General features: G+C 38.4%; 1 protein-coding gene across 1 annotated transcript in view; it reads right to left on the bottom strand.

The window, feature by feature from the left end:
• cntfr (ciliary neurotrophic factor receptor) overlaps window positions 1–14,766 on the bottom strand; it is a 133,930-nt gene extending 119,164 nt beyond the window's left edge. The window contains exon 1 of the mRNA XM_053339667.1: window positions 14,685–14,766. Coding sequence (XP_053195642.1) covers window positions 14,685–14,766 — 82 coding nt within the window. The remainder of the gene's footprint in view (window positions 1–14,684) is intronic.
• Between the last annotated feature and the right edge of the window lie 1,680 nt (window positions 14,767–16,446).

Here is a 16,446-nt window from a genome sequence, read left to right as displayed (position 1 = left end):
TAGGTACCTGCCTGGGGGCCATAACTAAAAAGGGACCCCAAACAGCTATAGATTTATTATGATGTTTAGATATAAAACATACACAATGTTCTTCCAATTCTAACTCATTAAATCCAAAAAAACATAAAAAAACAAGACAAAACAAAGCAATCATTGTCAATGGACAACCTCCCAGTATTCCTCAGATGAATGGACTATTCCTTCACTGGAGGAGCTGCTGTAACTGCAGTAGCTCACATGTTAATAGGGATGTAGAAACACCTGTAGAAAAGTAATGTGCAATCCAGCTCAACATTAAACAGTGAAACAGAGTTATCACAGGGCACATTGCTTTCTCTCCCTGAAACAACTAACATGAATGTAGTTTTCTTCACTGGCTGACTCAGTGAACAGTTATGGAAATCATCAACTTCCTTAATATTATAAGGTGAAAAGTAACCAAGTACATTTACTCAAGCTGTAAGTTATGAGTTACATGTACTTTAATATGTCCAATGAATGCAGTTGTATACTTCTACTCCACTTCTACCAGGAGGGATTCAGTTTATTCTATTTCAGGGGACATACTCAACGTGTCATTCCACAATTTTATCTGATCCATCAACTGAGGTTACGATTGAACGATTATGACTAAACTATCCAAACCACTGCCAATATCAACATTTCAATTAGAGAAAAGGTGAACATAAAGCGCAAAGGAGAACCCTATGACTGAGTTTGCCTAGGGCCCCAAAATCACTAAATCCACCCTGAGTACATCTCAAGAGTTATCTCAACATTTTCCCAAACCTTTGGGCCATTGCACCACTTGCAAAAATAGTTGGAAACCACTTCTACTGCATAAGTTTGTAATTGTATTTTCCCAGCTATGCAGACCACTACATTGTCCAGACTGACAAATAATTCATTTGTATATGCTTAGACAAACACAACTTAATACTGTTTACTGATGTTGTGTTTGGTTGCAAATGCTCTGATAGTATTCCAGGGACTGTCATGATGAGCAAATGTAAATGTGCAAACTCTTGAACAAAACATTACAAGCGCATTGAAAGACAACAACTTAAAATGTTTCTGCTTTAAAGCTGAACTGACCTCCAAAAATGACAAAATCACAGTTTTGCACAAGGTGATGCATCAAGAAAGCTACTCTGCAATTCAAATGCTACTTATGCAGTGACCCAGTGGCTTCTCAATGGATTCTAGCCAATGTAGAAGCTTGTAGAGTAATTTATTCTGGAAAGCAAAATGTGTATAACTTGGCGCATACTTTCTCTTGAAGAATGAGTTTCTTGCCACAATTATTTAAGGCGCTGTGGACTTTTAATATTTCAGCGCTACAGTCAATGTTTTGTCAGCATGATGGACAAGAAAGCTCAGGGAATTTGAATTTGAAAGGAGTGCAGGAAGGCTATTGTCCCCAGACAATACAGTATGAGGGTTTGAGGAGCAAATGGCTCTCTGTATGTATCCATCCCTATACAGGAAATCACACTTCAGCAGAGAGAGAGAGAGAGAGAGAGAGAGAGAGAGAGAGAGAGAGAGAGAGAGAGAGAGAGAGAGAGAGAGAGAGAGAGAGAGAGAGAGAGAGGACTGTCCTATCACAATGTCAAGGGAAATAAATGCACACACTGTTGAAAGTGGACATGCACACAAATACACACACTTTTCCTCTGCTTCACTGCCTTTTGTTGCTTCTCCTCTACAAGGACAAACAGCCCTTGTTGGGTTTTTTCCCTCTCTTTTTTTAAGTTCCATCAATGTGGTTTTCTTTCTTTGCTCCACAGGTAATGGCTTAAAATGCTGCCATATTTTAAATTTCTGCTTTTTCAAAAAAAGTTTTTGAAAGAAATACAAACTGACAGAGAAACAAGCACAAAGTGGCAGCACAAGAGAAAATCTTTGCACTCAGTGCTATCGAAGATCCGCTCAAGGTATTTACACTCATATCTGCAGATGTGGTCACCTAGGGTTTTGTGGAAAGTCATGGAACACATGATTTGCAGTAAACTGTCTGGTGCGGGAAACAGAAGAACTAAATTTTCATTGGAGCACACATTATATGTGTAAGGTCTTGCTTTTCTTCATAGTATTACTTTTTAAATAATATATCAAATTTGTTTCCTCAGGCTTTAAACTGTCGTACACAAGATAATCCCCACCAGAATACACTGAAGCAGTGTATTATCAGTTTGTATTGCAATCTATGGAAAAACCCATTTATTTTTAACAATTTGTTTGCATTAAATGCAACATATACATTCTGTGCACCAGCTCATCACCCAGCTACACACTGGATTAATTTTATATTTAAATCCAATGCACCAGTTACTTTTACAATACTGTTTAAATTGGGTTTCATTGTTTTGTCTTCTTTTCTGGATTCTGTCTTGGCATTCATTGTTCTGTTTTCATTCCACTCTCAGTTGCATCATTGCACTCAAAGTTTTTGTCTTGTTTCTCTGTGCACTTGAGTTAAGCAGAATTATTCAAGTTGAAGGGAATGACAATAAAGTTGAGCTGAATTAAATTAAACTGAGGTTCAATGTGACAAATGGCAATCTTTCCCCCCTGCCACTCTTCCACTTTCTCCCCACAATGCATCACACTGGAGGCATTTCTCTACACAATAGATCAAATTAAATGTGTATATTTAGAAGTATTGCACCATTGAGGGGTCTGAGACCCCTTTTAAGCCTCTTGTGATTCAGTTCCAGTGTCTTGGAACAAAGTTTTATTGCAAAGCAACATTAGCCAAAACTCCGCTCATACTGGCTGGAATTACATTAGGTTCCTGGCAACATTAACTTATTGAACAGTCTATCAGGAAGAATTGGGAGAACTAGTGGGGGCTCAGTGATTTTAATGGCATGGCAAAACACAACTTGAGATTTAATGGGTTGGAATAAACAAAATGACTCTGGATACAAAAAAATCTATCTCGCAAATGGTCACTTGGTTCAATAGAAGGGACATTCTGTTCATCCACAAATGAAATTCCTTTTTTTTAATGACTAAAATAAATTGATTTGTTAAGTGGGTTTCTTTGAAAGTGCAGGCCGCTCTATTGTTTCAAATATCGACTCTGCCTACAAGTGTCCTCTCTTAACTTCCAACATGGTAGCATTTTCTTTTCTTTTCTTTTCCATCTAAAAAGAAGAAATTCCACATTTAAAAAAAATAAAAACTTTTTAAACTCTCTTATTGAACCTCTATCTAACACACAGGGGACATAGATGAGATGGTGTGAGAGATACAATTAAATTGCTTTGCTTTAACACACAGTAGGAAGACAATTTCTTTCTCATTTCAAAACTAAAGACTTTTTCACATAAGCAACATTTTCACATTCACAAAATCGCACTACATTTAAGACTAACTGCACTGTGAAAAAGAACAAGTATTAAAATAATGTATAAATTTACCATGAACAAAATGAATCACTATGTATTCAGGAGACCTAGCATGCAGTGCAATGTAGAGGAAGCAACACTGCTGAGGTTTCTATTTGTATGGTGCATTAGTAGGAAATACACTGAGAAGACTTAGAGCTATGTTAGGTCTACAAGTTACTCCAAAGTCAGGCTAATAACTTGAAATATGTAATTCCTAATCCTCTCAAATATTTACCTTGACTTTACAGCTACTGTTAGTTCCTTTAACCTGTGCCACTACTACTCACACACAGATGCAAACAAGTACAAACACACTAATTAGCTGCACACCAGGGGAGCGGAAAGTTTGCATTACGACAGCCACACTGGAAAAGGTCACTGAGCCACACATGCACACACACACACTCACAAGGCAGAGCACACACACTCATTCGCTGAGTAGTAGCATAGTAACACATTCACTGGCAGATGCAGATGAAATGGAGACAACTGTATGCTGAGGTTCACGTCTGTGTTAAACCATCCACCCAAACACATGGGGAGTAGTCAAACATCATCCCTTTCCTTTAAGTGAAATTGGTTGCAATTAGTGTATAATTGATGCACTGCATTTATCAGAAACTGCATATGTGTGCTTTAATATGTGTGTGTGTGCTCATGACTGTGGATGTAGTGTTTCATCTCCAAAATGCTAAATGCTGTCTGACCCTAAAGCCGTCGCAGCACTCTGCTCACTATTTATTTGTCATTAAACACTGGCTGGCTTTGACCTGCTGTAAGCCTCATTAGAATACACTTCCATTAATGACTCATATTTGGCATCTCATACACACACACACACACACACACACACACACACACACACAAGCCTACTTTTAACAAAAATCCTTAGAACAATGTGAGAATGTTCAGCTACCGATGCGGGTCCAGTGCTGCTCAAGAACAGTTTCACCTGTGCGTCCGCCTCGTCCTTCACTCGCCTTTCATCTCGAGAGTGTGTTTGAAAGAGAAATGTGTCGGCAGAGGGAGAGACGGAGAATGTGTCGAAGATCAAGTAAGTTGTTTTTGTCCGTCGAACATTGTTAGCGACAATGATTCTAAGAGACGTTGGGAGGTAGAGGGGCAGAAATGATGAAGACTGCTCGCCCACTTGGGAGGCATATGTCATAAGGACTTGAAGGTGAATGTGAGAAATTATTTTCCTAGCTACTGTTATCACCTGAATGTGCACCATCAGGTTCAAGTAAGAAGAAAACAGCCATAAATTGGATACATTTCACCTCCTGTATTTCAGAAAGCTACAGATCCAATTATTGCTGTAGTCATTCATCCACCATACTTGTTTAAAAAGTTGAGAGAGATGACAAATACTGAAATTGTTATGTGAATGTATAGTGTTTTTTAACTTCTTCGGACTTTTGGGAAGGAGCCATCAAAGAGGAAGAGAGAGAGAGAGAGAACCTTGATCAAAGCTTTACTGGGAATCCCTACTTAAATATTAATGAGTTAAAGGAGCTGAACAAGACATACACACATATACGCACTCACATACGAACATACGCAAACACTCTGGCTCAGACAGCGAGATTACGAGATTCCATATCTTTGCATAAAGCACCGCGATTGGTTGGAAATGGTCCATTACCAGACAGATGTTATCAGACAGTCGGGAACCCTACGTCTAATACTGGACCAATTACAGACCATTCACTACCAAACAATAATGGATTCCGTGGATATTTGTTTCCTCGTGTGTTCTGTCTTTTTGTATCTCACTCAAATTCATGACATATGATACACATTAAGGAGGAAAAAATTACAGGCTGATTGACAAAGTGGATGATTGTATGTGAGTGTGTGTGTAGTTAGGGCATCCTTGTTAGGGTTATAAACTCCATATTGGATGCAGTTTCAGTTTCATAAATTAGATTTGGAATTAACACTAATTCAGAGTAATTTCACAACAGGCCAAAAGAGCAATTTATCTGGTATTTAACTAATGTGATAGGATGGATAACAAATATAGTTTGTTGGTTGATCTTCTCATGTCAGCATCAGTTGTCGAAATCTACCAGTTAAACTTTAATGCGGATCATAAAAAAAACAACCTAAAAATGAACCTTTAAACAGGCAATGTGCAACAGGAGTTACAGACTGATAACATGATTAGTTAGGTGGTTGTTTAATCATATGTGCCTTGTCCTTTTTCAAATTAGTTAAAAAAACAGAACTGGATTGGTAGAATTGAAGCTTGTGGAAGGTCTATACTTTGATAGAAATGATAAAACCATTTTAGAAACTAGTTTGTGTGATATTAATGTATGTATCGAATGTATCGCTTCTCTTTATCAAATAAAACAGTCGGTTGTTTTTACTGTACCATTATGGCCATTTTTTATACCTTAATAGGAGCAATGTATCCTGGTGGAAATAGTACTCATAAAATCCAAAATATCCCAAACATTTAAAAAATATTTGTGGAAATGTTTAGTTAGGTACAAATAACTGGTAACATCAAAATTAATTTTCACATCTCATTTTCCACTCTTGCCTGTTTAAGGGGTAAGGGCTAGGGTTAGGGTAAGGGTTAGGGTTAAACAACCAAATACACAGTTTGACCATACTGTATGCACCCCAGAACGACATATAGGAGCATTTTCTCGTATTGAGCTTCTATTGGCAATAATAAGCAGGACAAGATCATTTGTTGGTGCTTTCCAAAAGTATTACAAACCACTGTTTAAAAAATGACGTGGTATGATGTGATAACACTGTGGTTAATGTCTGGTTTGGTTTAGGAACAAAAACACTCTGTTAGATTAAGGGTAAGATCATGGTTTGGGTTAAAATTATCACTTTGTTAAGGTTAGAGAAACATGTAGTGTTGGTAAGATACTTGTTTGTTGTCATGGTTACAATGATAACCACCTGATTAAGGTTTCAGGGATGATCATAATTAGTGTTTTTCAGAAATTGTCCTGACTTGCAGACACTCCACTGTTGGGTTATACCTTCTAGCCAACCCACAGCCTCCAAATAAGGACATTTAACAACTTAATGATGTCATCTCAACTGTGCTGCTGCTCCTAGTCAGTTACTGCCGTCACTAGACAACATCTGTCACAAAAAACAAAAAAACAAAAAAAAAAGGAATTCAAGCTTATCATTTAAATAGTTCTTACTACTTTGGATCAAGTAGCTTGCTAAAATAGGCTGCACCTGTCAGATATTTATATTCATCCAGCATTTCTTATCTTATGCTCATCTCATTTTCAGGTTGTAGCTACAGGGTGAAAACATGAATTAGTTAATTAGTCTTGTATATAATGAGGTTTTGAAGCACTAAAGGAACTTGGACTCAGTAAGAAACATACTAATACTGGCTATAACATTTCATACAGTATGTCTTGTTTTTTTCCCACATTTTAATGAAGGCCCTTGGTCTCGCTCACATGCCAGTCCATATGCACACAAACTCACAAAATAAGGACAAGTGCATCATGTTAGAGACAGTTTCTTATTTCTCTACCTCGCCATATTTCCCCCTCTCTTTCAACTAAAACCTTCTTTGTAACTTTGTTTCCTTTCCTCTCTTCCTCTCTCTTTAGAAAGCCTCCAGTCTCTCTCTTTTATTGCAACATCTTCCACCCTCCTCTTGCTTCTCTACTTACAGTGTGTTGCATAAATACATGAAAAATATATTTTTTTAAATCTTTTTTTTCCCCTTTTCAAAATACTTCTTTCAAACCACTATGCAGTTTAACAGCTAGTATCCCAATCTAGCCAGCAAAACAACAGGTTATAACATAACTGCCATAATAGTGTCAATCAATCACCAAAAGACACTGCTGTGCTGTAACAAGTATCTCTGTAATCAGACAAGCACTGATCAGCTGATTAGTCACTAAGTCTGCAGTCTAAACACCTACATGTCCTCTGGTAGGGACCTTGTGCTAACCATCAAAAAGTAATCAGTCAACCAATAAGCTTGACAGTCATCAGGGTAGGTGAGTGTTGGCAGTTGTTTCCAGTAATGCTGTTAATTTGTGTTACTGTTTTTAATAATTTGAAATATTTTCAGTACAAAAAAATCAACCTTTCAAATTGTTATTATTTCGGGCTTTGGGCTTCCTTTACTTCTTTTTTTTTGGCACCATCATATATTCATTTTCCTTTTTTTTTCCTTTTCTGCATTTCAAAGCCATGACTGAAAAGGATTACTTTACTTTGCCTCCCTGCCAGTCATCCAGTCTGTCTGACTGTAATCCATCTGCCAATCCAGCCAGTCAATCAATTGGTTGAGCTCAATGCTGAATTTAATACAAACAACGCGCCAAACAGGGAACACTGATTACACTGAGTGCTACTCAGGATAATGAGTGTGATCAAGGTTCCCCGCATGCACATACATGGCGTACATATAGCTACAAGACATACAGCTAAACAGACACACTTCATGCTGACATCTCTCTTTGTGCTTATTTCAAATCACTAGCTGATAATTGAAGCACTTCCATTGTAACAATTTTTAGTTTGTGTAGTCATTAAAACATACTGAATATGTCTTCTTGACTTTTCTTACCGTATGCTCATGGACAGTTAGGTGTTATAATTATGCAGCGTCATGTAAGATTGCATTTCTTTTGTTGCATTTCTTCAGTGTTATTATGGAAATCACGTGAGCTCTTAATCTAAATGAAACACTCTCGTGATGGAGCCAAAAGAAAAGGAACACTAGGACACTTTGCATATGCAGTACTTAAAAATAAAGAAAAACTACTTAGCAAAGACAGTCTCTCCAATTACAGTAGCTACTTTCATCTCCACGTGATATCTTACATTTAGATTTGAGTTACACAAGACTACAAGCTAGTGGAGATAGTCATAATTTAAATCTACAGAAACATAAATAATTACCTGAACAAATAAATAATTATCCCGTAGAAAGATTTAGTGTTGTGTATTTTCAATCTGACATCTTGCTTTTGGAGTGCTGCAGCTATTAATGCTAATTACATCCGCCTGTATGAGCATCTGCACATGCACATGAATTAGATTAGACTTGGCTGCTGTGCATGATGGTGGGGTTAAAAAAAAAATCACAGGGATTAATTCAATTTGAACATTTAACATGATCCACTCACAAGGGAGTGGATATTTAAGGCTATAGTGTAGCAAAGCGGACGCCCAAGCATGATGGAAAGTCATAGCGGCACGTGTTGAAAGCTCAGGAAATAAATACAGCTTTGACAGCTGTAATACCACGGAATTAGTGTGAGAGTTAACCTCTTACTCTCCCACTCTCTCTCGTTCGCTCCTCTATTTCTGGACTTTTCTGTTTTTTGATCTCTGTCTCTCTTCCCCTCTCATCCATGGAAATGAGATGAAATGGGAAGTAAAGAAGCTCAGCGAAGGGCAGAGAGGAAACACACAAAAAAACATTCAGTGATGGTGGAGTAGTGTCAGCAGGGGATGATGTCATAGGCGATATATCTGCTGCTGACTACTCGGGTGATGGATTGAGAGATAGGAGAGAGCAGGAGATGGAGAAAGGAGTGGAGTGAAGGGGGAAAGAAGATCCAGAGAGGAAGTAATGTTAAGAAATTAGATAGATGTAGAAGAGAGGCATGGCAGAAATGAAGGAAAAAAATTAGAGGGTGACAAGTGTGGATGATGCAGGCAGTGAAGAGGAGGAAGTATCGAGTTAGAGAGAGGGAGGAGGAGGGAAATGGAGAGCCATGCAGACAGAGAAAGAGGGAGAGAAAGAGAGCGGTGGAGGGAATGATTATGAGTGGAAACGTTCGTCTCTCAATCAGGATATGGACTCCCATAAATAACATGCTCTCTCAGTCAACAGCATGATGTCACCACATTCAGACGCACATACACACACACTCACATACACAACAAGGCGGAGAAGGTGGTGGTGGGAGGCAGATGTAGCTCTTATTAAAAAAACAAATAAGAAATAGAAAATTCACTCAAACTCAAAGTAAATAATCTCAATTGCACCACATTTTCCTCCCTCTGGATGTAATTCCCTTTATTTCTTTTCCTCTCCCCCTACACTTTCTATTGAATGCCCTTGTACTTCCCTCATTGGTATTCATGGTTCATTCACGGTTGTGCTTGTTCTTAGTATTTACTGTGAAAGGCACCTCATTAATGGCATTGTATTGCTTGGAATAGGGAGTTTCTGGTATATCTTAGAATTAAAATGACACAGAGAGAGAGAGGGATGAAGAGAGATACAGAGAATGATGCAAACACAGACAAAAAGAGATTAAGACAAATAGCAAAAAGCAGATAAGGCTCATTTTAGCCATGTATGTGATCAATCTTCAGGTTCTCCATGCATAAGAGGAGTTACTTTGTATATAATGTGAGTGATTGTATCAGCAGTGGAATAGAATAATCTAGAAGAAGCACAGACCTCCGAAGTAGCTGTGAATAATGTGTTTTGTTTCATTTGAAAATCCATTTTACTGACCGTGTATGAAGGTGTGACATAAGAAAGTTGTTTTTCATAGCTGAGGTTATCAGTTGGTTAGTCATCATTCTGTCATCAAACACCATTCACCTCTTGAGTAGTAGTGATTTTTACTACTTTGCAACTAGCAATAAGGACAGATGTGTTTAATGAGGCTTCACAGGTCAACAGTTTTAAAATAGTTCAAACAGTTTAAAATAAACCTGTAGAAAACCTAATCACAACCTTATCCGAAAATGACTCTCAGAACCAATATGATATAGATCTGAGGGTCTTTGTTTTGGATTAAAAATGCATTTGACTCTAACAGACACAAATACAAAGACAACACCAAAACTGGTACCAGCATGATGAACCACCAATCAATAGAAGTGGACAAAAAATGTAGCAATACAGTACAGTACATGTCCTAAGAATCAATGTTAGGTGATAGAAACAACTTCCTAAAACAAGTCTGATAAGAGCCGGCAACAAGTATAGAACATTTCTATATTTTTTAAATATTTGAATATTAATAATAACTTGCTGCCTAACACATGCAGTGCAATGCCTTTGAAACATTTTTAACTCATGATAGCAATGCTGTAGAGCAGAAATATTCCTTGTTCATCTTGCAAGAGAAGCAGGTTGAATTTTTCTTGGATTTTTGTCTATGGCAGTTCAATCTGGCTTTCTATCTTGAATAAAAATGACGTTATTGATCTTTGAAGGGATTTTTTAGTTCCTTGACCACCGGGAGGTTTAGAGGTCAGGTTCAGCAGAGCAGCACAGTGTGTCTGGTACCAGTAGACATTCAGCATCTTGCTTTAGGACTGCAGGGACTTGTCAATACAGGCACTAAATACTCCAGGGAATTTCGACAATTGCACTCCTTGCTATTGGTTTGTAGTGGTGATGTGGCGATGTTAGCATTTAAGTTTATTCTAATACTATAGCAATGCTTTTTTAAATATGGATATCAGGTCTCATGTATGTAATATACTATAAAAATCTCTCAGTAACTGACTGTTATCACCATTGTCCCTCTCTTCCACGCTCTTGTTCTCTTGTCTCTTCATCTGTCATCTGTCATCTGTTTTGTGTTCTTTCCCCACATATGTCTATTGTCTTTTCCACCCACCCAATTTATTTGCTGTCTCCTTCCAACCTTCTCATTATCTATTTTTTGCTAGAAATTTTAAAAAAAAAAGAATAAAATAAAAAAATCTAATTCATATTCAAGGAACCTTAATTGGTACAGCCTCTGAATCTCACTCCCTTTCTCTCTGTGGGTTTATAGCTTTCAATTATTTTATTTTTCCTCTGTTCTTCCAAGTGATGTTTCATTAAGGGACAATTGTATCCGTTGCTACGGTTTCTAGAGGATTTTCTTCTTCTTTTTTTTTATTATTATTTGAGTCAACATGAATCACATTACAAAAGCTGAATGGAAATGACACCAAACTCTCCTCAGCGTCAGGCATAAATCATATTGTGCATTACGCAGTACCAAAATATACTTAACATATGATTTTCTGGGGTGAATACATTTTTATTCTTCTAAGCTGTCGGTTCACATCATGTTTGGTAAAGAACACCAGCTGGACTACATTATTTCAAGATTTTGAGTTTCATACCAAGTACACCAATATTGTTGAATTCACTATCACAGTGTTTAGCCTTTTTTATCTTGACACAAAAAGATGATAACAGCTTTATTAATATTAATCAACTGAAAAGGTTATTTTTTTAACAGTTACTATTTTAAACAATTATTCTGATCTGCACTCTGTTTCGTCTCACTGCACCATCCACCATTCGTAGTCTGTCTTACTGTCATGTCTGAGTCTTTCTCTGCCTTCTCTGTTAGCTCTCTGTCACTTCCCATCTCTCTTCCTTACAAACAGCGTCAACTTCTCCATGTGACGTGTGCTTGTATCTGTTTATTTGACTCAGTCTGTGGATGTTTTCTACCAGTGTTTCATATCGTCTTTGTTCAGCAAACCCACTGATGTCATTAGTTATGAAGTCTCAAGTGAATTTTCCTAAACAACGAACATCACGCACATACACACACAAGCCTGCGCACATATGCACACATAACTACACACAAAGAAACAGTGTGTACCTTCCTCTGCATGTGCATTTTGTACAAATTGAGTCAGACCTAACAAGAGAGTTCATCCCCCAGTCTATCCCTTTTTCCTGACTATGTATGCGTGTGTGTGACTGTGTCTGTGTGAGTTCACATGCATTACTGTGTGCATGTGTGTGCGTGTTACAGACTCTCTGCCAAGTGGGGCATACCGCAGGGAATCCTGTCAATCAAACTGGCTACCAATTTGTCAGAGAAACAAGGCACTTTCCAAGACAGACAGATGTGTATATGTGTCTGGCGCTGTTGAAGTATAATGGTGTGCATCTGTGTGTGTGTGTGCGTGTGTGTGTACATGGGGTTTTTGAGCGATACTATACCATGCGTGTGGGTATGCATGTGGGTTATGATGGCTTTACATATACAGGTATTTGTGTGCTTTACAGTACTAGTGTGTGTGTGCATAGGTATGCGCCTGTGGCAACTGATTCTATGTAGCGCAAACAACAAAAGGCAAGTGATAGACAGTGACAGCTAGACTTCAGTGCTAACACACAAACACATGCTCGCGCACACGCACACATACAGTTTTTCTCAAAGTTTGAAGAGACAGCTCTCTTTCTTCTACTCATGTTTTCATTCCTCCCTTTATCTGTATCTGTTATTCCCGTAAGTGTTGGCTTTTTACCTTTCTTTTGTGCTTCACTTTGCTTCCATTCTCTACTGTATCTTACTTTATTGTGCTTTTCTGAACAGTACACAAAAGAAGACTGATAAGAAAAAAATAGCTCAATCTTGATCCAGTGATTAAGTTAAATATGTGTTGTAAAAATAGCTTTTTGAAGAAATGAGGGAAATAAAATAAGGAAAAACAAATAGTTTAAAAGACATTGTTGTAACTGTAACCTCTAACCTGTTCAGTAGTAAAAGTGGGGTTTTCACATTCAGTACATACAGATTATTTTGGGGCACAGCTGTCATTTTTTTCTCCATGCTTTATCCTACACTCTTTCCTATCAAACCCCAGTTCTTGTTCCTACTGACTTTTGCTCTCAGTCTGTGTGTTTCCTTTTGCTTTCTGCCATTTCTCAATTTTCTGGATTCTTCCCGATCTTCATTGATTACTCCATTCTCTTGTTTCTTACCATCTCCCTTTTTCACTTACCTTCTCTGCTGCTTTCACCTAATCCCCAAAGACAACATTCCTATTTCCTAAGCCATTTCTGCTATGTATATGCGTGTGTGTGCCTGTCTTTGTGTGTGTGTGTGTGTGTGTGTGTGTGTATGTGTGCACGCGTGTGTGTGTGTGTGCATGACCCTCGTGACATAGTGATGTGCGTCACTGGGGACTTATTGACTTCCTTAGACTCTTTCTTTGGGTCAGCTGACTTTAACAGACATACCTCATTGGCTAATAAGCCAAGACCACTCTTAACTAAAAGTCAAGTGACAAATTGACTCCCCTGTTAAACACACAGACACACACACACACATGGTCATGCATCTTGTGTGAACTCTGTGCAGAGCAACCGCTGCATTGTGTAGAGCTTTTCTGTTTCTCCTTTCCTTTTTCATTTTCCCTCCAAACCTCACTACACAAATCATTTGAAACACGCTCATGATCATCAGTTGATCTGACTGGCTTCTTTGTTAAGCTCTTATTTGCTATGGAGGTAGCCTTGGTAATATGGTCAAAATACCGACATCACGCAGTGAGGGATGACAGCTGATTTGGTCAGTTTTTATTTCCCTGTTTGTCTTTCTCACAGTAAACAACATCCCTTTTTACTACTTCGCCTTTGACCTCATAGCAGATCAAAGGAACGATGTATAGAAACACACAGCAAATCTCACTGTAACTCCACAAGTAGCCAACTAAGTCACAATTAAAACCAACTTATAACATCTCAAGCAGGATTAACTTCACAAAATTTAGTGGCATCTAGCAGACTTGGCAGAAATGGAGTTTAATATACATAGGTATGTTTTAATTAGTGTATAATCCCATGAAAGTGTTGTGTTTCTGTTAGCCTAGAATGAGCCCTTTAGATCCACATAAGGAGTGGGTCCCTTTCCATGGATGTCATCATATTGCTCCACCATGTTTTTACAGTAGCCCAGAATGGACAAACCAAACAGTGATTCTAGAGAGGGCCTTTTTACGTTCTTCACAAATATTCAGTTAGTTGCAATCTGCAACCTCAACGCTAGATGTCATTAAATCATACACCCTGCACCTTTAAATCAAGTTAATGCCAGAAAAAAGCATTTGTCAATATACACTATGCACTGATAGCAATATATTATAAAATCAGAAACCATTCAATTACGATAGAAAGAAGACAACTTGAGCATGTAATTGATTGCATTATTAATTAATAATTTCAGTAGAAAGAGTTGAGTGAAGTTGGCAAAATCAGTAAACAACACTGTAGCAGATCATCACTTGCACCAGAAAGAGTAAGGCAGCAAAGATAAGAAGAGTAACAGAAAGAAAACACAATTAAAACAGGAAGGAAGAGTAAGAATTAGCAGAGCAAAGTGGAGTAGCCTAAAGGAAAGTAGAGTCAAATAGTAGTAATAGTGGTTGTAGAGTCATTGATAAGATAAGAGACTACAGGGTTGACCACACAAGAGCAAAAACAAGCCCAAGCAGGAGCAGGCCACGGTAGAGAGGAGTAACAGACTAAAGAAGAAGAAGGAGGAGGATAAAATGCATACTCACCAAGCTGACTGCGTCTCTGAGCGTAGGCTACCACCACTGCGGCCAGAACTACACAGCACAAAGATGTCACAAGGTTTGCCATCTGTAGACACACACACAGTAAAGTCATCAGCGTGAGCACGTGTGGGAGACAGAGAACCGGCGAGTGAGTGTGTCCGCCTGTCTTCCTGATTGACTGACAGACCCATAGACGCCTACAACAGCATGGAAGAGATGAGAGATTGCTGCTTCCTGTCCTCTCTCTCTCTCTTTCTCTCTCTCTCTCTCTGTATCTCTCACTGTCTATCTCCTCTCACTCTTGTGGTCCCTTAAGAGGCCTTTTCTCTCCCCTTCTTATTTAATCAAACTACCCTTTTTTTTAACACGTAGGAATTCTTTCCTTTACTTCTTTCACTGTTTTCCTTTTCCCTGCATAACATTTCTCTATCTCTCTTTATTTCTCTCTTTCTCTCTCTCTCTTTCTGTTCATCAGCCTAATGGGTCCATCCTCTCTGGGATGGGCTTTGACCAGCGGCTCTTAAAGGTATAGCACACCACAAACAAACACACAGCTCTCATGTAAAACACTTCACCTCTTTGTTTCCTCACAAAAATATTCTCGTACTCATACTTTCATGTTTTTGTCTCCTTGTGTTTAACAGTCCATCAGTCATTTTTTCTCTTTTTTCTTTCTCTTTAAACACTTGTTCCCTTTTAAAAAGGAATCATTTTGCAAAGTATGATCATTTTATTAATTATGAAAGAGTGAGATAACATGTAAATCTTAGTTTGATCAGCAAGCTACTCTATCTACAGTTTGAAACATATATACAGAAATGGAAAAACATGATGTTTCGTATCCATCCACCCAGCACATGTGTGCAGCGCCTCAGGCTATAGATGCAGTTGGTGAGCACAGGTTTTACTTTTAGTCTCTATACAGACACAATAGTTCCAAACTTGGCAACAGTCAAGTTAAATTAGTTCTGGGTTAAACACATGATATGTGTTAATCAGCTTCAGAGATGATCCCTTCAAACAACCTGCCTTTTAACTTCCCCTCTTCTACTAAGAGGTGGAAGGTCAGAGGTCAGCTTCAACAGAACGACACCCTCTGCATCTGTTTAGGGATTCACCATCCAGTTGAAAGACACTTGAGCGGGACAGATGCCTGCCAACAAGGGGGCTTGAACCCACATCCTACCAATAAAATGTGGCCTCCCTCTTTACTCTTTACTCTCAGTGCACCCCCTCATCTCTCTGCAGGCTATTTTTTTTTCTTCCTCTCTTTGCCTGTGCTCCATTCACTGAGGAGAGATAGTTGGCTCTCTTACAGACAGAGGTTGTCTGAGGGTCTGCTTGCCGCTGAGACTTGCGGTGAGTAAGGTGTGTGTGTGTGTCTGCATGTGGAGAACAGAGCGCTCTAAATAGAGACAAAGAAAGGAAAAGTGAATTTCCTTGTTCTTTACATGCAAGACTCCAGCTGTTACAAACCACTGTCATCTCCCATTACCTCTCGCTCTGAGCTTCAGCTAGTTTCTTTCTCCTCTTGATTCTCTTTTCTACTTTTCTTTTATCATTTCACTCTTTCTTCCATACACACAGTATGTATCACTCCATTATATCCCACAATCCTTCTGTCTCTCTTTGTAAAGGTTCAAGACGAACACCACTACATCATGTTTAAGCATCTAAGAAATAAGGAAATATATCTGGAAGTATTGCTGAGTGACGTTCAAGAACATGAAAAAGCTTTTACAGTCTGACTAAAATGTCAGAAGGC

This window comes from Scomber japonicus, chromosome 19 (assembly GCF_027409825.1).
Source record: "Scomber japonicus isolate fScoJap1 chromosome 19, fScoJap1.pri, whole genome shotgun sequence".
NCBI lineage: Eukaryota > Metazoa > Chordata > Actinopteri > Scombriformes > Scombridae > Scomber > Scomber japonicus.
The sequence above is the reverse complement of the archived record's forward strand: the minus strand, read 5'-3'. Positions and strand labels throughout refer to the sequence as shown.